The sequence below is a fragment of the Amphiura filiformis genome, chromosome 2, assembly GCF_039555335.1.
Source record: "Amphiura filiformis chromosome 2, Afil_fr2py, whole genome shotgun sequence".
NCBI classification, from domain to species: Eukaryota; Metazoa; Echinodermata; class Ophiuroidea; order Amphilepidida; family Amphiuridae; genus Amphiura; species Amphiura filiformis.
In genome coordinates, this window is record NC_092629.1 from 89,257,853 (window position 1) to 89,284,372 (window position 26,520).

General features: G+C 36.7%; 1 protein-coding gene and 1 long non-coding RNA gene across 2 annotated transcripts in view; both read right to left on the reverse strand.

The window, feature by feature from the left end:
• Window positions 1–8,195: 8,195 nt before the first annotated feature.
• LOC140146804 (uncharacterized) lies at window positions 8,196–15,067 on the reverse strand. Its single transcript, XR_011858315.1, has 2 exons — window positions 11,234–15,067; window positions 8,196–11,028 (listed from the first exon to the last, which is right to left on the reverse strand). It is a non-coding gene; the product is annotated as an uncharacterized lncRNA (long non-coding RNA).
• Window positions 15,068–15,970: 903 nt separating this feature from the next.
• The window catches only part of LOC140146805 (CMP-N-acetylneuraminate-beta-1,4-galactoside alpha-2,3-sialyltransferase-like), a 168,131-nt gene continuing 157,581 nt past the window's right edge, over window positions 15,971–26,520 (reverse strand). The window contains exons 10-11 of the mRNA XM_072168685.1: window positions 24,992–25,135; window positions 15,971–18,999 (exon numbers count right to left, since the gene is read on the reverse strand). Of these exons, the coding sequence (XP_072024786.1) occupies window positions 18,760–18,999; window positions 24,992–25,135 (384 nt within the window). The 3' untranslated portion in view covers window positions 15,971–18,759. The remainder of the gene's footprint in view (window positions 19,000–24,991; window positions 25,136–26,520) is intronic.

Genomic DNA, 26,520 nt, shown 5'->3' on the forward strand with positions numbered 1-26,520 from the left:
AAAAAGCATTTACAAAGATGCATTTTGCAGAACACCCCCACTGAAATTGAGCAGCCAGTTCCAAAGATGAGCAATTAAAGAGTTTCCAAAACAAAGGAAATATTTCCTTTGTTTGGCTATATCTCAAAATCAATATTTCCGAGTTCCGACTGATTTTGCTTGATCGCATCACATATAAAGGTCATGAAAATATTTTAAAATATGAAAAAAACAAAAATATGTTGTCAAAATGTTATCATAAAATATTTTTCGGTAAACACTTTTTGGAAAATATTTTGTCGACACATCAATATCAATGTTAGAATGGGTTTTTACAGCAAGTTTTTAAAAGTGTTTTTGAATGTTATTAAAACATTTTATACCCTTTATATAATTCGGCATTGGAAAGGTTTGCTGTCAAATGTTTTGTGTTCGATGGTTATTAGTTTATCGCTGTTCTGTCACTAAATTTTGACTCATTATTTGAAGACCTGTTCATCGATTTTTTTTGGGGGGGGATATAAATATCATCCAACCTTTTCTAGTAGCATAGATGTGCTTATATAGCTGCTAGGTGTTAAGCCGAAAGCCGTGTATAAGAAACAAAGGAGCGATTACCGAATAGGGTGCAACTCTACTAGTCTTGTTACAAGACTGCCTTACCCTAACTGTAAACCCTAAACTCTGTAAACGAGGACTGGACGCAAGTTGCACCCTATTCGGTAATTGTACTGAAACAAAATAAGACATTTGTGTTTTGCTTGTTTTTTTGCCATTTAGTTGTTCATTTTTTAAAAACATAATAATAACTTTAATGACTTATACTGAGTTGCGACCCTTCAAATTCGCACCTTAGCCAGACATAGTATGGGCTATTCCCGTTGAAAACCATACACCCCCTATAGAAGACAAGACCTTAATCACCCACTCAGGGGGTGTAGATTTCAAATGGAGTCACCCATTCAAGTAACCCCATTTGAAATTCACTCTCCCTCCCTGGGAGATTAAGGTGTATGGGGGTGTATGGATTTCAACTGGAATAAACGTAGTCCTCTAATTGTATCCTCTATTTCATTACAACGGTATATGTGACACGATCTGGTCCATGGGGGCCAAAGGCGGCAAATTTGAAACAGAGATAAAGGTCAAAGTATGGAGTAAAAAAACAATAAAATACAGAAGAAAATAGACATCAAAAAACTTCATAACTTTAGAACAATGTACGCTAGACCTTTGGCGTTTTCAGTAAATGATAGCCTATCGTATGTAGAATGTAATAATTACAGTAACCCAATTTTCAAAAATGCCTCCTTTGGCCCCCATGGACCAGATCATGTCACATATGTTGTTGTTTTTAAAAACAGTGCATTGATAGGATGTAACATTAATGTTAACTGAAATATTTTCAAACTGTGTAATATTTTCTTTTAAATGTGCTACTCTATAATAAATCAACTTTTAACTCATTGTTTTCATTGTAGTGACAACTTGAAATTTATGATTAGTAACCCATTTCAGATGGTAACAATCTCATCCCTTCTTTCTCTGCGTCCAAATGGAGATTTTGGAATCAGTGGAAAGCCTGTGTTTTTCTCATTGACCCTTTGAAATATTAGGGCTGACAGATTTTACTTTTGGATTTTGTAAGCCTTCAATTGTTAAAAGTGGGTTCATTCATTTCGGGGCTTTAAAATGTAATTTGTGGCTCTCATATCAAAATGGGATTAAAATACCGCATGAAACTACAGAGGTAGGGTTGGTATATAATTTGCACATAATAATGGAGGATTATTGTGTAGTTGAATCCTGCACATATAATGATGGATGATCTTGTGTAGTTAAAGAGGAAGCCCCGCCAGAGCAGTTCTTCTGAGGTGATCAGAACCTGCCTGGTTATCACATTAATGGCGGGGCTTCCTCTTTAAGTCACTTGGTGGGCGCTTATAGGTGAATGGGCAGTAAATGGAACGAATACAGTAATGCTGGTTTCATACTTTCCTGCTGCTTTGGGGCTCTGAAGATGGCGCTACTTCACTGCGCAGTCGCACCAGAAACGCTAGCGGTGACCAGCGGCAAGCCGATATATCGATGACTCCACTCGGCAGCACCGCTGGGAGTTGATTTCAAGGCAACTCAGAGCGGTGCCGCTCTGACGTATGAGAACAAAATACGGTTTTTGAGCGGTGCTGAGCGGCAAGAGTGGCTTTCAGAGTCATGCCGCTGCCACTCAGCGGTGTGTCGCTCCGCTTGCAGAATGAAGCTTTACGTCGCTCAGCGGTAAGAGGCAAAAAGTATGAAACCAGCATAGAGTTTTAGTTTGTAGGAGCAGTGCACTGTGTCATATAATTGTCATATATCATTTGCTTTATGGCCCAAATGTGGACAATTTCATTATTTTGTACAATATGCGGTTGCTTGTCTTTCCCTCCTGCTTCCATTTATTATCATTCTATTTATTTAAGAACACAACCAGATTCCTTGACTATTCTGTACAACGTCTATTAAATATAACTGTGGTGGTACCCTGATAGCTACCAATTACAAAGTTTGCATTTGTTTTATGCCACTGTAATTGCAGAAAATAGGTAACCATGCTGTATCTATATGTCATTTTTGTATGAGGTGCTCTTTTTTATTTTAAGGAGGTTACCTGCAATAGCTGCCCTATAGACATTTGACAATGTCTGCCTTCTACGATTTCTGCATTCTCGTATATTGTACAGTTTAAAAAAATATGACATCTGGCAGCTATTGCAAGTGGGAAATTCTTACCGTCGTTGGGCAGGAAAAAACGATGTTACACCAACCTCTTCATTTATCTGTTCTTGATATTTCCGCTAATTTTTAAACATTGATGTTCAAATTCCTAAAACTGAGAGGGGATTGTGGTCATTGCCAATATGATGCAGCAACAAATCTAAAGAATAAAAAGTTTTTCATGACTTTTGTTGCTAAACATTTTGTGTGTAATTTCCAACAATGTATAATGTATCAGAATGTAATTTATAAGCAAAAACTTGTATGGTAGGTGAATACAATTTTTTTAATAAATGTTACTCATTCCCCATATGAACCATAGTGCCCCTAGCTTTGAGACAAACTATCACAGAATTAAAACCAGAGAACCAGGACTCGACCGCCATCTTGATACAGGCATGGAGCAAAAATTGGGGGTATTCGGTTTCCCTCGGAATGCTCTCGAGGCATTCGTTGTCATGCAAGCGCGACATGGATGATGGGCGCATTTGAGAGATGCACTTGATGCAACCTGCACGCGAGTACCAAGACGCTTCAGATGAGACGCAGAATTGTTTTCGTTCGTCTCCGCGCACCGTCGGCAAGGACCCGAATACCACCCATTTTCTCCCCATAGCTGACGGCGCGATTGTACGTGGCGGTATAGGGAGTCCCGGTTCTCCTTCTCTAATTCTATGCAAACTATACTGTTTTATAGGAAATATTAACCTAATAGCAACTCTACTTTCAAATCTACCATTTTCTTAGCTATCCAATTTTGGTGCACACCACCAGTGAATCAGAGATGCCAATCAGTGTATCAAAAAATCCTGAAATGGCCAAAAAATATCCTGAAAAATGTACTTTGCCTATACATTTGTACAGGATCATCTGAGTACAATTTCCTGAAATCAGGTAATTTCCTTAAGATTGGTAACACTGGTGAATACACACCCATCAGTATAGGGATTTTGTGTTGTTGAACCAGCGGTGTGTTGGACTGGTGCCATGTACCCCCCCCCCCCAAAAAAAAAATCCTCGATTACATGTACTGTAACACATTGGACGACTGTTTATCTGTATTTCTTTCATGTGAATGTGGCAGCAAATTTCAGTTCCATTCTGTGTGTGCAATGCATTGATGTAACCATGGTAACATAATGTGCTTTGTGCCAAATGTTATTATTTTTGTTGCAGAAGTTGAAAATAAAACTTGTAAAGGAAAAAAGAAAAAACGGTAATGGTATTAATTGTGTCGTTCTTTTACTGGACTTTATCTTGCTTGTTTAGTAGACTATGTATGCCCAAATTCAGAAGAAATAGATAGATAATTTGTCATAAAGGTGGTACTACACACCTGATAGATTTTGTGACTAATTTTGCATTTTGCATTTTTTTCAAAATATAACTATACACTGGTCACAAAAATATAATTATACACTGGTCACAAAATGTATGTATATTATAGGGGCAAGGAATCCAGTTACTACACTGGAATTTCAGTGACTCAAGACAAGCGGTACGTTATTTATGATAAGAAAAGAGGTACCGCGAGAATGTACCTCATTTCTTAACAATTATAATGAACCACTTGTCTTGAATCACTGAAATTTCAGTGAAGTAATTGGATTCCATGTCCCTATAATATACATAACTTTTGTTAGCAGTGTGTAGTTATTTTTTGAGAAAAATGTAAAATTAATCACAAAATTTGTCAGGGGTGTTGGACTAGTACCACCGAAAAATAAAGCTCAATTCTAATTTCTATTAAAATACCTGACTGAGAGCAAAAGTGAAAATGCATTAATGAATTTTATTAGGAAAGGGTCAAAAGCTACTGTGCAGAATTAAAAGATTACAACAAAGTATTCTCACACAAGTAGATCAGGAGATCATCATCTCTGTATAAATGAAATGAAAATATGTCAGTCCTTGACAATTTTCTTACATAAATTTCCATCGCGATATATTTTGAAAACATTAGGCGAATGCGGAGATACCCTATTTAACGCTTTGGACAGTAGCCAATGGCAAAGGGGAAGTTGCCTAAGGCTGTGCAATTATTATGAGCCCCCGGAGGTAAAATTTCTGAAAGGCCCGCCAAAAATCGCTTGCCCCCCCTCGGCCTGCCAAAAATTGCTTGCCCCACTCTCGGCCTGCCAAAAAATCTTTGCCCCCCCCCCTTAACACATGCCAAATTTTTAGGATCCTAATTTTCAAACTTTAAATGGTCAAGATATATGTTGTGAGCAGGAAAATTTGCATATTAAGCGTTTCCGTACTGTTTTCCTAAGCCTTTTTAGATCGTTTTATTTAAAAGGCGCCCCATGAATGTGTGCCAAAATGGCTTGCCCCCCCTCTCTGGCTGGCCAAAACGACTCCATCCCCTTTTGGCTCGCCAAAAGTCCAAAAATCCCCCATTTTACCCGCTCCCCAGGGCTTATAATTATTGCACAGCCCCTAACACCCACCACACATTGTAGGCCTTTGGAACATCTTGTCACCTCTTTCTGGATGAATCAGGCCTGGGATGAATATTTTTTTTTTTTTAAGTGTACTGCCCTCAATGCCCTGGAATTTTCCGATTTGTCCACCTGGATTTGTCAGTACGTTGGGCAATGAAATGCTGTGCGTTTAAATATACGTCTACGCAACAGATTATACGTCAAAGTCGTATATTTGAGAGCTTTAACACGGGCAAATTTTGAATAGTCGGAGCAGGCAAACGAAATCCGGTGCCTGTATCGGCTGTACATGTATACGTATACGCAATATCTTATACGTCAATGTCGTGTATGTGAGAGAAGGTGAGAGCTTTAACACAGGGCGAATTTTTTAATGTCCTAAGTGAGCACAGAAATGCTATGCATTGTTCTTGATGCAATTGTACGTCCTAAAACATAAATGTCGTATGAAACAGCTTCAACACAGAAGTGGGTTTTCATACCGGATCATCATGCCGATCATCATTCATCATGCAGCGACAACATTTCATTTCACAATCTGTGATGTAACCATACGTCCGTAAATGTGAAATGACGTACGCCAGAGGTAATAAAAACTGCTGGATGCTGCTGGAAAAGGGGTCGGTCTATTAAAAGCTGGCATGGAAGTGAGGTCTCAATAGAAATTTATTTATTATTAAGACTAGAGCTAAAGGAGGTATTAAAGACAACTAGAGCATGAACGTGAAGCGACAATGCAACACGTTGGAAGGCTAAGGGGATCAAGAACTGAAGCATTAAAGGGGAACTTAAAGAACAGAATCATGCTGGAAAGGGGGTCTCCTGGGGGGGGGGTCTTGAAGAACTGGGAGATGTTGGAAAGGAGGTCTTAAAGAGCCTGAGCTGCAAATAGGCAGTGGCATAACTAGCTATAGCAGGGGGTGGGGGTTGAACCATAACTTGTCCCCCCAATGAAAAAGGTAAAGTAGGCCTACTTCTGAAAGTTATTCATTAACTTTATATTTGGTCATTTTAACCTAAAAACCCAATTTGTACACACTTCTCATGCATTTATTCTACTTTTGTACCATATATCACCAGTTTAGCTTCAATATGCCCAAATTTGTCACGCGCTTGGCGCGCATTTGTACCATAAACTTCTTTTGTCACCAAAAGGCGCTGGATTCACTATACTTTAAGACAATTTTTCCAACCCCATCCCCCCACCCAATGTCAAAAAGAAATTTATGCCACACATTCCAAGCAGATCCCAAGACTCCTCAGACCCCCCCCCCCCCCCCGTGTTGCCAAGTGCAACGAGGGTGTTGACATGCTTACAAACCCAAACAGCATGAATGATGCCCCCCCCCCCATGAAGAAGTCTAGTTACACCACTGCAAATAGGGCAAAACAGGAGCATTATGGAAAAGGGCAAGACTGACTTGGATAATGCTGGAAAGGTCTTAAAGACCTGGAGCATGAAAGAAAGGGGGTCTTAAAGAATTGGAGTATGCTGGAAATGGGGGTCTTGAATAACTGGAGAAAAAGGGAATCTTAAAGAATGGGAACATGCTGCAAAGGGGGTCTTGGGGAACGGTAGCAGCGCTGTCAACTTTTTGGAATTGCTTGGCGTTAGACAGAGGCGTACTGGTATTTACTGACTACTATGTTCATTTTGACCCATGATTATTTGAGCCACGGCGCTCGAGAATCCGAAAAGCGGTGGGTGATGATGCATGAGATTTTACTAATTTCCCAGTTTTTTGCGTGATATTTACTACCTAGGCGTGAGATTATACTACCTTGGCGTGAGAGTTGACAGCCCTGCTGTAGCGTGTTGAAAAAGATATTAGTGGCGGTGTCAGTGGGGTCCATCCAAAAGCCATAAAAATCTTTGCCCCATCAGTATCTTGGGTGAAAATAACCTTATTTGTGGCGAAAATTGCTCTAGGGGCACCTTCGGTATCATAAGCTGGAAAGGGGAACTGATGCTGAAAAGAGGATATTAAAGCACTGCAGCATGCTAGGAAGGGCCCTGGAGCAGAGCATGCTGCACTGAGAGTCTCAAAAACTGGAACATGCATGCAGGAAAGGAGCCTCGACAAAAACTGCAGCATGCTGGAAGGGCGGAGTCTTATAGAACTGGAGCATGTTGATCTGGGGGTCTTATGTAGCAAAAACTAAAATGTTTTAAAACATTATGAACATTGTGTTTGGTCAAACGTTTTAATAGCATTTTGGCAGTCCATTTTGACCACCCTGGGGTACACATGATACAGTAGAGAGGGCCTCAGTCAAAATCTTATCAGGGAGGCAGGCAACCCACATAGAGGCAAACATTCTCACAGGGGAAGTGATGTGTGCACAGGATTTGGCCCCGAGGGGAACTCGGTGTTAAAATCTGCATTCCCAAAGACTGTTTATTTACTGTTACCACCCCAAAGACCCCAGATTTTTCATATCTTCACCAAAGACCCCCTTCCCTAAAAAAACCCAGATTTGTCTTGTTTCCCCCCAAAAGGCCAATTACTCCCAAAGACCCTTTTTATGGGCATTCCTACTTTCACACCATCTGTCCCCAAAAATAAAAGACCCAATTTTTAGAATCTGCTTGAAAGAATCCTTGTTTTATATATATGCTCTTCCTCAAAGGCCCCCAATTTGATAGCATCTACCAGCAAAATTCACCATGTTTAAGTATTTTTACAAAAACACCCATATTTTTCACCCCAACAATAATTTGCCCCTGAAATATCCCCAAGTGGAAAGTTGTGGCCGCACATGCATTTACTTTACTATCGGAATGGATTTTGTATGTCTGGAGGAGGTAGGGTGGATGGAGGAGCACTACTGTCTTGATTCCTTCCAAATAATACCCTCATCTAAAGTCAAACTTGGTAGGAAGTGATGCAAATAACCTCAATTTCCCTCAACTGGGTGGGACAAAGGTGGCAAACCATGCCTCTGCATCCCTCCCCTTTGCACACATCACTGTTCACTTCCAAGCAAATATCAAACACTTGATCACACAAGTCATCATCAGAAGCGTTACAAATAACTTTATTCAAAACTTTGGATAATTTGACAAATATGTCAACTATATACAACACTAGTAGTACTATGGATATCTTAAAAGTGGCAATTGCACATTGAACTCTTTCATCCAGACAAGCAAATTGCAATTTTTTAAATATAATTTTCATGTAATTGTACATCAAATTGAATAATTTCTGAAAATTAGACATTAAAAAAAAAGAAAATTGCAAAATACTTTAAAAGACTGAATAGATCAATGTCATCTATAAAACAATGGGCTATTCCAGTTGAAATCCATACACCCCCTTTGGCAGACATGACCTTAATCTCACACAAAGGGAGTATGAATTTCAAATGGGGTTACTGAATAGGTGACTCCATTTAATATATACACCTCGTGTGGGAGATTAAGGTCATGTCTTCCACAGGGTGTATGGATTGAAAGTGGAACAGCCCACGAATAATACTTATGATAATATACATAATATCATATAAAAAGTCATTTCAAATTTATCATGCACAGATTTTGTGTAAATATAAAGCTTCTCAACATAATTATAATAATCAAGCCATATTTACAGATAGAACCAAAGTTATTATATTCAATTTTAAAACGGCAATTAGATGATGATGAACACATTTCAGATATAACTCTCTCCACTCAGGTGTCGACTGCAAAAGTTTCAATTTTTTTTAAATTTTGTAATTGTGCTGACCATATTTGGAACCAGCATGAAAAATGCATTAAAATGAGTACAAATGTAGCCAAAAAGGTCCACTTTTCAGGGTAAAATGTACACAAGAAGGTCCAAATTATAAAAAACAATAACAAATCCACTTTTTCATGTTAGCCTAAAAAAAGACATCTTTATCGCATGTGAGCATATATATTTTGGAAAAATAACCACATAACCCCCTCAAAAGACACCTGGCTACAGGCCTGGTATATTTGTGTGCATTTCAAATGTTGTTTCTTATGGTTAACAAAATGTGACACGATCTGGTCCATAGGGGCCAAAGGAACCATTTTTGAAAATTGAGTCTGTAATTATTATATTACACATACAATAGGCTATCATTTACTGAAAACACCAAAGGTCTAGCATACTTGGTTAAAAAATTGTGGAGTTTTTTTGATGTCTATTTTCTTATGTATTTTATTGTTTTTTACTCCATATTTTTACATTTATCTCAGTTTCAATGTTGCCGCCTTTGGCCCCCATGGACCAGATCATGTCACATATTAGAATATAAAGTGAGAGAAATTATAGTTTTTGATGACAGATTACATTATTATGTGCACAGATGTTCTGACACCCTGTGAGTTGTATGAAATATAAGTAAACTTTATGCAGGGTGAATAAAACGAGTTGTAATAACAATATTGCTAATAATTCATAAATAATTGTATAAAGTACATGTAATCAGTACTACACTATTAACTAATGAAATTTCAAAAATTGAAAGAAAAAAAATGATTTAATGATGATGATGATGATGATGACATTTTTTTTTTCAAATTTGCATTCTTTGGTCTGACTCTGATAAAACACAGCAGAAAATTATATACATAGAAATAAATACTTATATGACCATTTATACCATACAATCTTCAAAACACATGCAATGGTTATTCCATTTGAAATACACTCCCCCTGTGGAAGATTTTAGAAATATGTTCTACAGAGGGAGTATGAATTTTAAATGGAATTAGCACATAAACGCTCAATTTTAAACTCACCTCCCTCTGGAAGATTCAGGTTGAATCTTTCACAGAGGGTGTATGAAATTCAGATGGAGATGCCTAATATGTTCATTCCATTTAAAATCCGCACTACCCCTGTGGAAAATATTTCCAAAATCTTCCACAGGGGGAATATGAATTTTAAATGGAATAGCCCAATGTATGCAAAAATACAATCAAAATGTCAACCATAATAAATTAATCACATAAACTAATGACAAAATTATGTAGAAATTTCAGGCTATATAAATGCAAATATACAGATTAATCTTTCATCATAAGGGTAAATAAAGAACTCAAGAAGTCTACAAAAAATTAGACAGCTTTCTAACGTTGGTCAATATTTCAAGGAGTTATGCACCACGGTTGTTTGATGTGATCATTTATTAAATTTTCTAACAAAACATTATCACTATCACGCTAATAATAATAATAAATGGTTCTTTTAAGGCGCGAAATCTTCCGAAGAACTCCGAGTGCACAAAAACATGAAGATAACAAACAAACCAAAAAAGCAATTAATTCTGCACTAATATATGTACATATATTTCCAGCTTTTTTCAACATAGATTTTCATTTCTTTTCCAACTTATTCATCTTTTTTCTGCTTTTGTGGCATTTTTTTATAAATTTTGTGTGCAAATTGAGGGTGCTATTTACATATATTTTTAAATTTTAAAAAGTTTCTTGAAAATTTTGTTGTTTGTTACTCTTTTTCTGGTGTTTTAATGCCATACAGTGTCTACCCCTTGTAAAGATAAAAACACAATTTAAGATGAATAGCGCCATCAGTGTTCACCTTTTCTTAAAATGCTATCAAACAACCGTGGCACAAAGGCTCTATCAGCAATAGCTGCCCTACAGACATTTGATGACATATGACATGTGGCAGCTATACTAGCCTTGCAGATGAGGCCTTCTTGCACCAAACCTTAGATTTAGCAGTACTTTGTATGTTCTAAAAATGTTCTAAATGTACTGTACATTATAATAAGTGTATTGTACTTATGTGACCCGATCCGATCTCACTCAGGCTAAAGTAGGACATTTTGACAACTGAGTTTTTACCAATACTAACTTGCTCAGTACCTTCTAGTGTTCTTATGTGGCAGCCCAAACATGGAAAACGAACAAGAGGTGCACCCAAGAAGGATGATATCAAGATGCTGGCAGATGATACAGGATTAACAGGCCCAGACATCAAGAATTGTATGCTTGACAGAGCAGTTTGGAGAGCCATTATGGGAGTCCGACTACAAGAGTCAACATAAGCAAGTAAGCAAGTAAGCAGTACCTACACTTACTGATGTTGAATCCCCAGATCTCTTGAATACTTGGTTGCAAAGTTATGAACCTTTTATATACCCATTTTCTCCTCATTTTTGCTTACATCTCAGTTTCATTATTGCCCACTTCAGCCTGATTGGACCAGATCTGGTCGCATATATAAATTTTTGTATAGGTTAGTCTACAAAAACAAAATATGAAGTTTCCTAACTTTGGTCAGTATTTATCAGGACTTGTGAAATGTACAAAGAAAACTATCCACATTTTATATACACATGCCTGTACGTATCTACTGCATTTGAAAAAGTTAGTGCTGGAGTTTGTTTACAACTGTGATTATAATATGCAAATACTATAGAACTCACTTTAAACATCTTACATAGTATATTACAAAATTGAGCACCGTTGAGTCACTATATACAGAGGATGCAAATAGGTCTCAATTTTAGAGGACTCGAAACTGCAGTATAAATATGATACATCTGCATTTGTTGGGTACACAAATTTGCAAAAATAGAGCATTTATTTTCAAGCGCATAAAACAGGCTCTTATTTATAATTACATGTAATGATACAAATCAGCACTTCTTCCTGTCTTACTGATGTAACCTTTGGCCTTTGACCTCAGGTCAAATGAAACATAGGCTCTTCTGGTATGATACAGGGACATCTAGGACCCAGCACAGGATACGATCCTGAACAGTCTGTGCTGGGGGTTCCACGGATCCATGAAGAGCCAGTAAGGGGTTATATCAGACAAAACTAAGTATATTTGTGGGTCACATACACCTGTGGGGTAAGCTCCTCCACATCCCATGTATTTTCACTGTAAAAGTGGAAAATTTTGCGCTCTGTGTATTTTCGCACTTTTCGCATTTCAAACTGCTGCCACAAAAATAACACCACACAAACATATTCCTTTTGTGTATAGTTCAATGTACAGAAGATTAGAATAGCAAATTTAAAAACAATGAAACAGTTCAAAATGGGCAAAGCACGAAAAATAATCCACACAAAATGTCCACTTTTGCCAATTTCATATCCTGGGATACCAGACAGACTTTTTTAAAGACTTTTCTTGTCAGATAAAAACTGTATACAAATTCTTGGAATAACTATATACATAACTCCATTACAAAGTTGAATAATAGTATGCAATACACTTCCATGTTTGTGGCATACATAAGTTTAAAATTGCTATATACATATTGCATTCATGAACATTTTGAAATTGCAGGCTTTTTTCTCCATAATTACAATTTAAAATGGAATTTCTATCCCCAAATGTAATTTTTTTTCACAACAAACTGTATGTTTGCTTTTGCATCATGTAAAATGTGAATTTCTCAATATAGGTAACAAACATATACATACGGATTACAAACATATAATACTCTTCCAGTTGAAATCCATACACCCCCTATGGAAGACATGAGCTTAATCTCCCACACAAGGGGTGTAGATTTCGAATGGAGTCACCCATTCAGGTAACCACATTTTGTGAAATTCACACTCCCTGTGTGGAAGTGTAAGGTGATGTCTAACATATGGGGTGTATAGATTTCAACTGGAATAGCCCAAATGGGCTGTTCCATTTGAAAGCCACACTCCCACACTTTGAGGAAAATTTTGGAATTTCAACCAAGTTCAGTTTAAATTATTGCAAATCCAATCATTCTTGTCCCTAAAAAGTGGAAGATTTTGAAATCCCAAAGAAAAATTATCTAGTTTTAGGCCAAGTTGTGATGTGCAAAATTCAACTGGATTTGGTCAATATCAACATATTTTCAACTGGAAATTAACACAAAACTAGCATCCATTTGGGCTATTCCAGTTAAAATCTACACTGCCCCTGTGGAAGATTTTGGTAATATCTTCCACATGGGGAGTATGAATTTCAAATGGAATGAACACATTAGGCAGCTCCACTTGAAACACACCCTCCCTCTTGGGAAGCTTCAGGTTGAATCTTTCTCAGAGGGTGTATGAAATACAAATGGAGCTGCCTAACATGTTCATTTCATTTGAAATTCATACTCCCTCTGTAGAAGATATTTCCAAAATCTTCCACAGAGGGAGTGTGGATATTATATGGAATAGCCCATTTCCAGCTGGATTGAACATAATGGAGCAAGAGGAAATAGAAATCTTCCACAGGGGGTATATGGATTTTAAATGGAACAGCCCAACTTGACACAAATTGTACTATTATTACAAAATTGGCAATTAATTTGACAATGACGGAATAATTAATATAATTATAATTGGCAACTAAATTTGAGAGAGTTGTTGAGAGAGAGATAAAAAACATACATATACGACTTAAATGAGTTGATATAGATTATCAAAATTTTACAAATTATTACCCAACACCATAAAAAATCAAAATCAAAACTAAATAAAGGAAAGCTTGAATAAACTATCTTGGACCGACCATAAATATTTCCCAATTTTTTCCATTTAAAGCCATATTGTAACATTTCCTAATGAAACAGAATTGTAGTCTTTTTTTCAAAAAATGTCAGTAGTTTTTACTGTCAGATATGCCCTCTTTTAATTATGGCATGAACAGTCCCCTTAATATAAAATTAGAAGCTAACAGTCCTTTTATCATTTCTCAGACTCAAGTTATGTGCTTAGAGGCTTCATTTGCGCTAAGAGGCATTTTTGCATTTTATAAACTTCTTGCTATTATTATATCCAGATGCATACATACCGTAATTTTCAGAGAATAAGCCACATAGCTAATGAGTTGCAGGTAACACAATAAATACTGAAACAAGAATTGGATGCTGCTAATAATTTGCACTGGTGCACTGCCCATACACTGATCCAAAGACAACAATATACATATAGTATAACCATGGCTCATACTATAGACCACTTGACATATGAAGTCATTGCCCGGCAGTATGCACGCAAATTATTGCAATTTCCATTGTTGTTTGCCTTGCAGTTTGTGTATGCATCGTAGTTTGCTCTGGGCACATGTATTTTAAATCACCCACCACATTTCATATAGTACAAGAAAGCCATTGAACAGTGTAGCGGTTCGATCAAGGATATCGGTAGACCAGTCCCTCGCCTTTGTTGATAAACAATGATGTCAAGTGGTCTATATATTTTACGGATTATCTTTCATGGCATAGTTACAGAACAATTTAAAGACACAAGTAAGAAAAGTTTTTTCAACGCCTGCAAAGAATAATGCATATTTTTGACCCAACTACTTTGGTGTGAGGTCGACACATAATACATCACTAGAGGTCATCCTTACAGGATAAAACAATGGGCTATTCCGATTGAAGTTCATCCACCCTCTATGGAAGACATGACCTTAATCTTCCACACAGGGAGTATGAATCTCAAATGAGGTTACCTAAATGGGTGACTCCATTTGAAATCTACACTCCCTGTGTAGGAGATTACGGTCATATCAGCCATAGGGGGGGGGGTGGATTTCAATGGAACAGCCCAAAAACAATGATAGAAATATGGACTATGTTATGCTAAACTGACAATATACAGGAAAATATTTTGAAACACAATGTCAATTTCTTCGTCATTAACTGATAGACGTTAGCATTTTGAAAGAGGATATTTGAACAGTTCAGGCACAAAACACTATGGGATATTTAAGTGTAAATCCACACTCCCCCTATGGAAGACATGACCTTAATCTCCCACACAGGGGGTGTAGATTTCATATGGAGTCACCTATTCAGGTAACTGAAATTCACACTCCCTGTGTGGAAGATTAAGGTCATGTTTTACATAAGGGGCGTATGGCTTTCAACTGGAATAGCATATCTCACATGCTGCCTTGTGGTATTTTTGATTAATTTTTGATTAATTTTTGATTAATTTTTTTATGAAAAGCATTTTAATTTTGGAAATAGTTTTATTTGACACTTTTCTGTTTTTTAATGTGCAGCTTTTAAAGGTAATGCTTTACATAAAATAGTAATATTAACCCTAACCACCCTGAGTACTACAAACAACGTCACTGCATGTGCGTGCATCCCACGGGATCTGATGACGCAATCGCCCTAAGTGATATTTGGGCACACTTTCGCTGGCCTGGCCAGCGTTAGACCCGTGGCTAAGTGTGGCGGCCTAGTGTTTGGCATGCGAGGGTTCTCGGATTCGAATCTTAGAATCCCACCCCCAGAGCAAACAACTTTTTTGTTTGTTTTCTCTCTTTATTACTCCCTTCTTTCCCTTCCAGTTGCCAAAAAGCCCTTCAGGCGTTAGGGTTAATACCAAAAATACTCTAGGCAGACACTGGAAATATATTGGCCTATTCCAGTTGAAATCCAACCCCCCTATGGAAGATATTATCTTACTCTCCCACAAAGGGAATGGGAATTTCAAATGGTGATTCCATCTACATCCCATGCGTGGGAGGTTAAGGTCATGTCTTCCATAGGGGGTATATGGCCAGCTGACATTTGTACGTGGGTTTCCGTATGCAGCTGTGCTATTTGTAGGGTGTCTTAATTAAATTTTTGATCTTGAGGTGGGATGGTCTTAGAGGTGATATGCACCTGTTCATCCCAATCCTCTACACTGGTATCTCTCCTACATGTGCTGGATCCGTGGTGCGTTTTATTCACATGTATATATATATGTCTTTTATACTTTTACTTTGTGCAATATATTTATCCATCTTTTATCTAATTTTGTTATTTGATATTGTAACCAGTGTATGAAGCCAAATAAATAAATAAATAAATAAATATACGGATTTCAACTGGAATCGCCCATTGTGTTTTGCATCTGAAATATTCATCTAACTGTGAAAGTGCCAAGTTATTGCACAAAAACAAAATCATCAAAAATCATAAATAATCATAAAATATAATTTTCCATAAAGGTACTCTACTATGAATTTGACAAATTTCAGTATGATTATTATACTATCAAATGAGTTGAAATTAAACTACAAATATAATTTGATATTTCAATTTTGGACCCTTAAAAACATTAACTTAATTCTTACGATAAGCTAAGTGACATCAATAGCCAACATAATATACAAATTTGTCATTAAAAATCATTCATTTATAATAACAATTTCAAAATGTGTACCACTTAAAACCACAAGATGACCTTTCACCTATGGCAACGCATGTACAGTTTTGCACACTTCCGTAAAGACTAGGCAGCATATTTGATACATTTATAATTTTCATGCTATATAAAGAGTACAGGGTTAAAAGCGCCATGTCCAATCAGAAATTTTTCCATGGCAGATCATCACATTATAGGTGGAAATCAGTGAAATTAATCAAAATTGTTATTTATTTTGAAATACAAGGTACAGCTACAAGGTTTAACATATGAAGAAGAAACTTACCATTGCGTATAGCAAAGAAACTCAACATTGTTTCTAGTAAAGAAACTTAACATTGTTTCTAGTCAAGAAATCCAACATTGTTTCTAGTAAAGAAACTCAGTATTGTTTCTAGTAAATAAACGCAACATTGTTTCTTGTAAGGGACAGTTGCGTTTTAGACCCGCTAGAGCTGCCCTGGACTTAGCTATCCTATGGAATTCAAAGATCTGGACCGAAGAAGCTTGATCCTGCGATTGATCATGCACTGAAAAAGCAATTGTGGTGGCCAATTTCAAGTGCTTTGCTCAAGTGGTTGATTACTTTGATCACCGAACACCGATTACATTGATCGTAACTGGACTAGTTCCTATAAGCCATGTTATTGATTTTATAACATTAGCATCGAGTACCAGCAATTTACAAGACCGATTCTCACGGTGGGCGGTCGTGACGCTCATCTCAATTATCTGGTTTATGAATGACCTTTTCATTCTTCGGTGATTCAAGGGGACGATGATGTAAAGAACAAGGCCCGATTATGTATTCGTCTAGCTTGATCGTCCGACCCGAAAGGGTCTAATTCGCAATTCTCCCTAAAAAAACTCCACATAGTTTCTAGTAAAGAAACTTAACACTGTTTCTAAAGAATTCAACAGTTTCTAGCAAGACTAACAATACTCCTGATTCCAGAATATTAAAGTAATTTTTTCAAGATAAAATGTTTATACAGACAATATTTGGGAATGTAACGCAACTTTGGTATTAAATAAGTCTTTTCACGCTGCTTTCTTTAGAGAGTCACAATGTAATGTACACTGTAAAAAACTCCTAAGTCTATAACCCTGGACATATATGCCATTTCCTTGAAAACAAAATTGTTCACAAAAAATTTGTTTCTTTTTTCCAGAATCTGGAGTAATGTCAGTGTCAGTGTCAATCCTAGTCTAGCGTAGATCTCACTATAATTTGGTTCACCTAAAGTTCGATCAGTGGTGACGTACGTGCGTACGTATTTCGCAGGCCACAGTATCGAATTGTGTGCATAAAGTTGATTACATGTACTAGGGCAGTTTGCCGGCACGCTTGCAGCGCAACTGCAAAAAAGAATTGATGTCACTACCGAACTTGAAACGAACCAATGTATAAAGCATATTTGAAATTACATATGCTATAAAGCTAAGCTCTGTATGTAATATAAGCTTTAGTGTATAAAATATGCACTGCTTACAAAACAATGTGCTTATTTCAGCCCTTATACCGTATTACTACCTTTTACCGTGGTTGAGGTCAATTTTTCTATTTGATGTCACAGGGAAACAGGTTGTAACATATTTGGTTGGTTAACTGTATGTCACATACCTTGGGAGAAGAAAGTATTTTCTGCTTATTATCATTACAAGTTACATCCTTTACATGTCAAGATCATTGAAAACTGTTGACCATAGCTATGGCACAATCAAGTAACATGTAAATATAACCCCATGAGAACTACCTGCCGATTGGCCAAAAAGAAGTGTTCATTATCAATTGGACCAATCAGCAACATTTTTAGAATAATTTCACCACACAAAAAAATTGCGGTGAATTATTTGCAAAGCTCCATTCTGATTGGTGATTAAAGTGAAGATATCATGTAATTGACCAATCAAAGGCAATGTTAAATCGGCAGGTAGTGCTCAGGGTGTTAAGATACACCCTTTATTATATTATGGCCAATTTCTCTCCAGAAAGCGAAAGCTCTTTCAAAGACATTTAGTATTCTTGTGCAAAGAAGACATGTTGCCGAATTTGGCAACTATTTGGTATAATAGCATTTACATTGGAATTTTGTTTCAACTATCTTTTATGTATAAAAGGTGGATGGTCTGACTTGCAGTCTCATCCTACATTATGTCATTCCATTTGATAATCATACACCCCCTATGGAAGAAATGACCTTAATCTTCCACACAGGGAGTGTGAATTTCAAATAGAGTAACCTAAACGAGTGATTCCATTTGAAATCGACACTTCCTGTGTGAGAGATTAAGATCATGTCTTCCATATGAAGTGTATGGATTTCAACTAGAATAGTCCATTTCATCATCGACACTACATTATAGCTATTGAAGAAGTTTATTATAAACTTGTCCTAAAAACTAAACTTGACCTCTGACCTGAAACAAGATTTCTTGTTTGCGCCAGAGTTTCCTCTACTATCTTATCCCTCCCGTTAGATCTGTGATGATGCCCTGTTGGACTAACTGCAACAACATGGCCTTCTCCTGGCTGATGTCATGCGTCCACGACTTCTTCATGTCGTTCATTCTGATGCTGTCGTAGTAATGCATGGGCGAGTTCGGGTCGTTGAAATTGTAGCCGAAACCGACGATTGCGACTTCGTCGCACAGTCTGAGTCCCACCATTATTGCTATTGATCCGGTAGTTGGGACATTCTGTGTGTAGAGGATGAAAGATAAAATAGATCAAGAAATGAGATTCAATGTATCCATTAAAAAATTTAAAAAATATATATGTGAATAAATACCTAAAGAAAGTTCTGCTTGTTCAATAGGAATGAGGTTAGTATCACAAGCTATCGTAGTCCGACGTCACTTCCTGCAAAGGTCACAACTACGTCCATAGTGATGGATCAAGCGGTTGCATGATGACGCTCTCTACGCTGTACATGTTGACGTTCTGCTGTTTGAAAATCAAGTTTTAGCCATTTCTTATGGCTTTCACTGCCTAGTAAGCTTTTGCAAGATGTTTTCCTTCTGAAATAATGAGGTTTCAGGTCTTAAATATGACTGGTAATCTAAAAATTTAATATATAAATTCCATACAATGATATCGCCATTGCGGTTCTCATGAAAGTGTGATCCAGTCACTATGGTAACGCCCCGGGGTCACCAATATGACGTCATGTCTACGATATCGAATATTTAGAAGGTGAATTTAAGATTTAGAAGGTGAATTTAAGCTTTAAGAAGCAACAGATTCTGCTTCAGTCCTCAGCGAGTTGTAGACCCGAGTGAAAATGCATGAATGTATTGGTATGCTGGTCACTTTTGGAAAAACAAAAGAAAAGAAAAAAATAACTTTTTCTGGCTGACCAACCCATCTAGTGGTCTATGTGACAAGCAAACAATCTTTTCTTTTTCCAAGAATACTCCACACAGTATTTGATATAAGGTGGTCCAGGCCCTCGGGCCAAAAGCCCTTAAAAATCATGGCAGGCCAGCCAATACGCTACCCTAGTAGGGGACTGTAACTTTTTTAGTTGAAGTCATCATAATGGGCTCAATGCTGGCTTTTATAACAATCCATGGCATTACATGAGCTTACATGATGTTGATTTGCGAGTGACAATATGTCTTGCAAAGTGTCACAAAATGTGGACCAGTGTAACATTCAATGAATTCGGGCTCAAACATTTACGAGGGCTCGCAGATTTTGAGTAATGATGTATTTGAACTGTGCAGTAGAGAAAGGTGTTTGTACAAACAAAAGCATTACGAGGGGCGGCCAAAAAGTTGCCATCAAGTGAAGAAAGTTGGTGGCAGGAATGGAAATGTTCTTGCGCCCTGTATTCTATTCTCAGTTTGTCAAGCTGCCATTCACGACTACATTATGGTCAAGACATGGCCTCCAGTAGTCCAGTTAGTGAAATCTATTTTAGAATTAAGCCATACCTTCATAGTGTCAGTTTTGCTGGAGACCAATGCTGGTGAGCTTCACTGAAGAGTGGCGCATATGGAGCAATCGTAAGACTTCCATTTTATTATGGATGACCAATGAACCAACAACTTGATTAGAACACTCCCATAGACATGCAGGGAGCTCAACTGTGCACTGCTTGCACAGACATTTCTAAATTGATCTCATTCTTTTATTTTTCAATATTTTTCTGTAAAAATTGGGGAAGTTAATGCCAATTATATTTTGTAACTATCTTGCAAATTACAGCAACATAACTTATTTCATTTTCCTGTAAGTGCGAGTCAAAATTGGTCCTCGCCACAGTGCGCTTAATTGCCAGTGGCTGAGTTCAGCACTGCTCAAGAATGGCACAAAATATTCATGTCAATAATTTCAGGTGAAAAACATGGCCTACTGAGCTGTAATTTGGCAGAGTTGCCAGTAATACCTCTATCATACCCTCTGTAAAAAGGTTAAAAAATTGAACAAGTAGATCTCGAGTTACAAATTAACCAGCTTCCCTTTGGAATTTCCATACTCCTTTCGAATCACAAGAAGACACCTTTCTGAACATAAATGTGAAGTTTCGTGCCCATTCAATGTATTTTTCACCTGATTTCAACCCTAAACGTTTTCTTATATTTAGGCCTATACATCTACAACTTGCTGCTGGCTATACCTTGTTTAGAACTTTCAAAAGAAGTACCTGAATGTGCAACCATAACTGTTTCAAAATAGCCCGAGAAAGTCATGCAGGTAACTCCGAGGTCATGTATTGAATTATTTTGAATAAGGAATACTACGGGAACCAGCACCTTTTGTTAGAAGTCACACATGAGCATGATGAGTGAAGTGGATAACCTCTATTTTTGTGAATGAGTCAATGACCTTCAATGACACTTAAGATTTAATTTGCATACACCTACTAATTGGTCATATTAAACCCAATAACATTGAAATTTTTGGTTGTGAAAAAAAAAAGTTTTCCTGGACTTAGTGCAATTTTGATTTTGTGCCATATCGGCCATCTTGGATGATTTTTGGCAAAACGTTCTCTAAATGCATGATTTCAATGCCTCGGTTTGAAAAAATAATTTATGCCATTGACTAGTAAAGTGCCATTACATAAGAAACCCTTTGATACTTTCACAATATGCTTGTTTCATGTTTGCATATATGTTAAAATAAAGAAATATATAAAGGTAAATATATGCTTATGCCAATTTTGCTCCCAATTGATATTTTTGGACCTTGTCATTTTATTTCGTTCCAATGACCGGTCAGAATGGGAAACTTTGAAAATTCATAATTCGAAAAGTTTTTGACCGATTTTGACCATGTAACCACCAAAATACTTCTATTGATGAGTTCTATCCAGAAAACAACCTTTTGTAGCAATAGGGGCAACATGAAATTTTGATGGTTATCCTAATTTTATTGACATAAGAAGGTTTCAAGAAACATTGTGACGGGTGCATTAAGGTATGCAGAGACCATGTCCAAGTGTGAGATAGAAAGAATTTAACTACAGCAGTACTCTTTAAAGTACCTTGTTCTACGAACATATTGACCACCCCTCGTATTAACAAGAATTGAAGCATCAGATTGTGCTTCCAGTCCTAAAAGAGCTATAAACCCGAGTGAGAATGCATGAATGTTGGCATATTGGAGGGTGAAATCCCTAAGAGTGCCTGATTGATGATATTACAAGTGCTTGAATCACATGCAACAATGTTTACTCTCTGAATGCTTACTTTCTCCTTCAGCAATGACAGGGAAACACTACTATATCACTTATTAGTGTCAGTGTTAGAGAACTAATTAAGACTGGACTTGAGCCCACTTGAGTCCATGTTATATTAAGCTTGGACTCAGTCCAGACGTTAAGTTGACTTGGACTCGGCCTTGAATATACTTCAGACTTGACTCACAATTAAGGGATCGGATAGCAACGTTTGCACAGTATTTTTTTTGTGGGGCCTAAAAGCACAATAGACACACCAAATTGCATTATGAATACAAGGCAGATATCATTAGATTTTATCAAATTTACTATGACGAATGTTAAATTTCAAAAATATAGAAAATATACAAGGCATTTTTAATAATTTGCCATAAAATTTGTATTATATTGTGAACTTCACAAAAAAATCACAATTATTTGACATCATCAAGACATTCCCCGTATTCAGAATGTAATTTAGTGTGTCTGATGTGCTCTCAGGTCCCACAAAAAATACTGTGCATACGTTGCTATCCGATCCCTTAAACATGAACTTACAGATAGACCAGTATAGACCACAAAGACTTGACTGCAACCTGAGACGATTAGCATCTCAGACTGCAACACAGGTTAGAAGTTAAGTTACCCAATTGTCTATTCTATTTGAAACTTATACTCCCCCTATGGAAGACTTTGAGCTAAATCTTCCACAGAGGGTGTGTGGATTTCAAATTGAATAGCCAAATCACCCACATATCCATTGTTTGGTTGTTATTTTTTCATGTTTTTTGTTTGTTTGTAAAACCATAAAGTGAGTGAAGAGATAGACCATCGAAGAACTTTAATAGCATTTTGAAAGTGATAATAAACATAGTACCCCTTCACCAAAGAGCTCATTTGGGCTACTCACACACCCCCTATGGAAGATATGACCTTAATTTCCCACACAGAGGTTTAGATTTCAAATGGAGTCACCCGTTCAGGTACCCCCATTTTGAAACTCACACTTCCTGTGTGGAAGGTCTGGGGGAAGGTCATGTCTACCACAGGGGGCGTATGGATTTCAACTGGAATAGCTAACCATACAACAGTCCTTAGTTGAAGCGCCTAGCACACCTGCGACAAGGTTAATGCACAAATATAACCCTTATTCAAATAAATAGCTCATTAACACTATTATACAACAGTCCTTAGTGGAAGCACACCTGCGACAAGATTAATGCACAAAATAACCCTTTTTCAAATCTAACCTGACTTTTTATAACCCAGCTTGTACGATTCCGTTCGTAAGATCTGTGATAACGCCTTGCTTAATAAGTTCAAATAAAACCGTTTTCTCCTCCGGTATATTGTGTGTATACGTCTTTGACATTAGAGATACTTTAGCTCTTTTATCGTAGTAGTGCAATGGAGCATTTGGGGTCTTTAAATTGTAGCCAAAACCGGCCACGGCGACCTCGTCGCATAGACGTACCGCCATCATGATGGAGATGGCGCCTGTAGTGGGTGTGTTCTGCCCATTAAGCATGGAGAAAAATTGAAAAGTATCGTCACTGAATGAAATTATACGGTTAAAATAATGAGAAGTACAATTTTAGTTACCTAATAAGATTATGCAGGTACAAAATAATAACACGTAATATGTTATTCACAAAATAAGATCAAGTTAAGGTAGAAACATCGGCTACGGTGTCATGCACAGATTTGGTTTAAAATGATACAGGATGTGTAGTTGGGTGAGAAAAACTTGCCTGCCAAGTTTTAATTTTTGCCAACAAAGCGTTTTTGAGTTATGCCATTTTTTATCATTAGAAAGCCCCATTGACTTTGCACATAAAGTGGTTTTGACACTAAGCCTCGTTCACTAAAATTGGTTAAAGTTTGAAAATGGATACTATGTTTAAATATTATTTTTTCTCCTTTCTATCCCATTTATAGAACTGCTTTTTGGATCTTTTTATTACAAAAATGTTACCAAATAATATTAGTGACTTTTTTCCAATATATTGGTCAGTAAAATAGGGGATATTTGAAGGTAATGTTAGTACTTGCTCAAATTTTCTTGATTTGATCTAGAAACACTGAATGACCCAATTTCATAATTATTGTCTGAGCTAACCATAGGGCCAATTATAACAAACAAGGTGTCATATGAAAGGTTATTAAATTTAGAAACTTTTCTCGCCAGCTTTTTTTTTAATAAAGTGTTTCTATTTTAAGTTATGGGTGTTTCTAGATTTCCCTAATTTAGAAATAGAAAAAATGATTTTTTTTTTTTTTTTAACACTTTATCCAAAAAATCTGGCGAGAGAATTTAGATATTAGGCTTATTAACCACCACACAAACTATGGAGACCATATCACATTCCCTCTTGGCTAGCAATAATTATTAGTAGAAAAAATTAGGGAATTTTCAAAAAATAAAGAAAAACATAAGAATTGTTTAAATTTTCATGAAACATTAAAAATCTGTGAAGTAAAGACTTATCTTCAATTGGTTATATATTTGAAATGGATACATAATTCTGATTTGAAATAGTGGCTATTTTCCTGCATGGGTCTATTATCCGATGCTCCTACCTTAAGATTTAATCATAATTTTTTATGGTACAGGTCCAGGTATGGAAATAGATTTCCATGCCAAAACAGGAACATTCTGAAACGCCCATAAAATGTGGCAAAAGTTCTCCAAAACGGGCAAAAAAAAATTAAAATGCAGAAATTTGGACAACAAAAAGGAGGAATTCCTGCTTGGGCATGAAAATTCTCATGCCTGAAGGTCTGCCAAAATTTCCTGGACATTTTCTGAACTGTAGAAATTGTGAAAAATAAAGCGCACAACTGGGAATTGACCACAGCAGGGGTATCTATTCATAATCCCGGGATTTTTTCTTTTATGGCCGTTGGCAAGTTCTGGAATTCCAAAATTTCTGGAATATTTTTCTTTTATGGCCAAATTCCGAAATTACAGGAATTTCCGAAAGACTGGTATCTCTGCAAAACCTCTTTTGATATCTACTTACAGCTTTCATTTTCCCATCGTTACGATTCAAGCCGATGACGTCAAATGCCGTCTCGCTGACGATGGCAGGATTTAATAGTCGGAAATCCTTGGCAGGTTTTGGTACTTTTATTGCAGGCCTCTTCCAAAATTCTTTAGTACTTGCCTGGAAAAAATTAAATGACAATTAAGGCAATAGAAATAAATTAGTTTGATCTTTCGATCGATGCTTGGTCGAACCTTATTATTTATCAAATCAATTAATTGAACACTGTTAATTGTGATAACATATTAATCTTTGCCTGTATTGATATTGACCAATATAAATTTAGCATTAATTCTGATTAATTAGTTGTTAGTTCACTAATAACAAGCATCAAAGCAGCATCGACGGTTAATCCAATGATCGAACACATTTTGTTTCTGTTGCCTAAGACAACAAAATGTAATTAATTCTCATGTATCGCAATCTTAAAGCCATATTGTAACGTTTCCAGAAAAATAGATTACATTTCTTTTCCACAAACTGTCACTCGGTTGGTCTGAGGTCGGTCCTTTGATGTGTTATGACCATCCGGTACGCCATGTATAAACGCCAACACATGTTCACACTCGACTAATATTTTAATCGTGTGAAGAAAACAATTAGAATCATATTATTAAAAATCTTGAATTTTGTCATAAACACAGCACATAAAGGCATGGTTTTTGCAGTGTAAATTAGTTCATTAATGTACACTACTATCATGTAAAAATCAGAATTTGGACAAAACTTGAGATGTCCTCCTCAGCAAATGTTACAATTATGGCTTTTAATGTACTAAAAACTTTCAACATAATTTGCATACACAAAAGAATCCTGTATTCATGACATTCTCAATACCTGAATGGGGAAGCAAGATGCTTCATGGTACATTTTCTAATTGACCTTTTCGGTAATCCCATAAGCCTTTGCGAGAACACCTGGGATGTTGTGATTTGATGTCACGCTGACTTGTAATGCGCATGAGTGCATCAGCCATCAGCGCAGATCGGCATGACGTTAAATTATTATTATTTTATTTATTCCTTATTTATTCAGGAAAATTCCATCAATACAAAAGTACTGGTCTCCCTGGAAGCCCTGATAACATACATACAAATAACATTATAATATATAAAAATGAATAATTAATATACAAACATGGAAATATAGAACAAGTTCAAATTAACAAATTAATGAGGAGGGCTATAATAATTTCCTTATTAACTTAAATACATACAAAATTATAAGGCATTCTTGAACTCATTCAAGCTTAGTGAATCCAAATTGGCACAGAGATTAAAAGGAAGTCTATTCCATGAAGTGGCAGCTCTATAATGAAATGTTCTCTGCCCAGAAGATAATTTCCACCTTGGAACAACCAATTTGTTATGTGATTGACTTCGAGTGTTCTTAGAATGAGTAGAGGAGGTGAAGGTAAATTGAGACGACAAATAATGTGGAGCAATGTTGACATCCCAGGTGTATCCGCAAAGGATTATGGGATTTACCAATGACCTTTGATACCT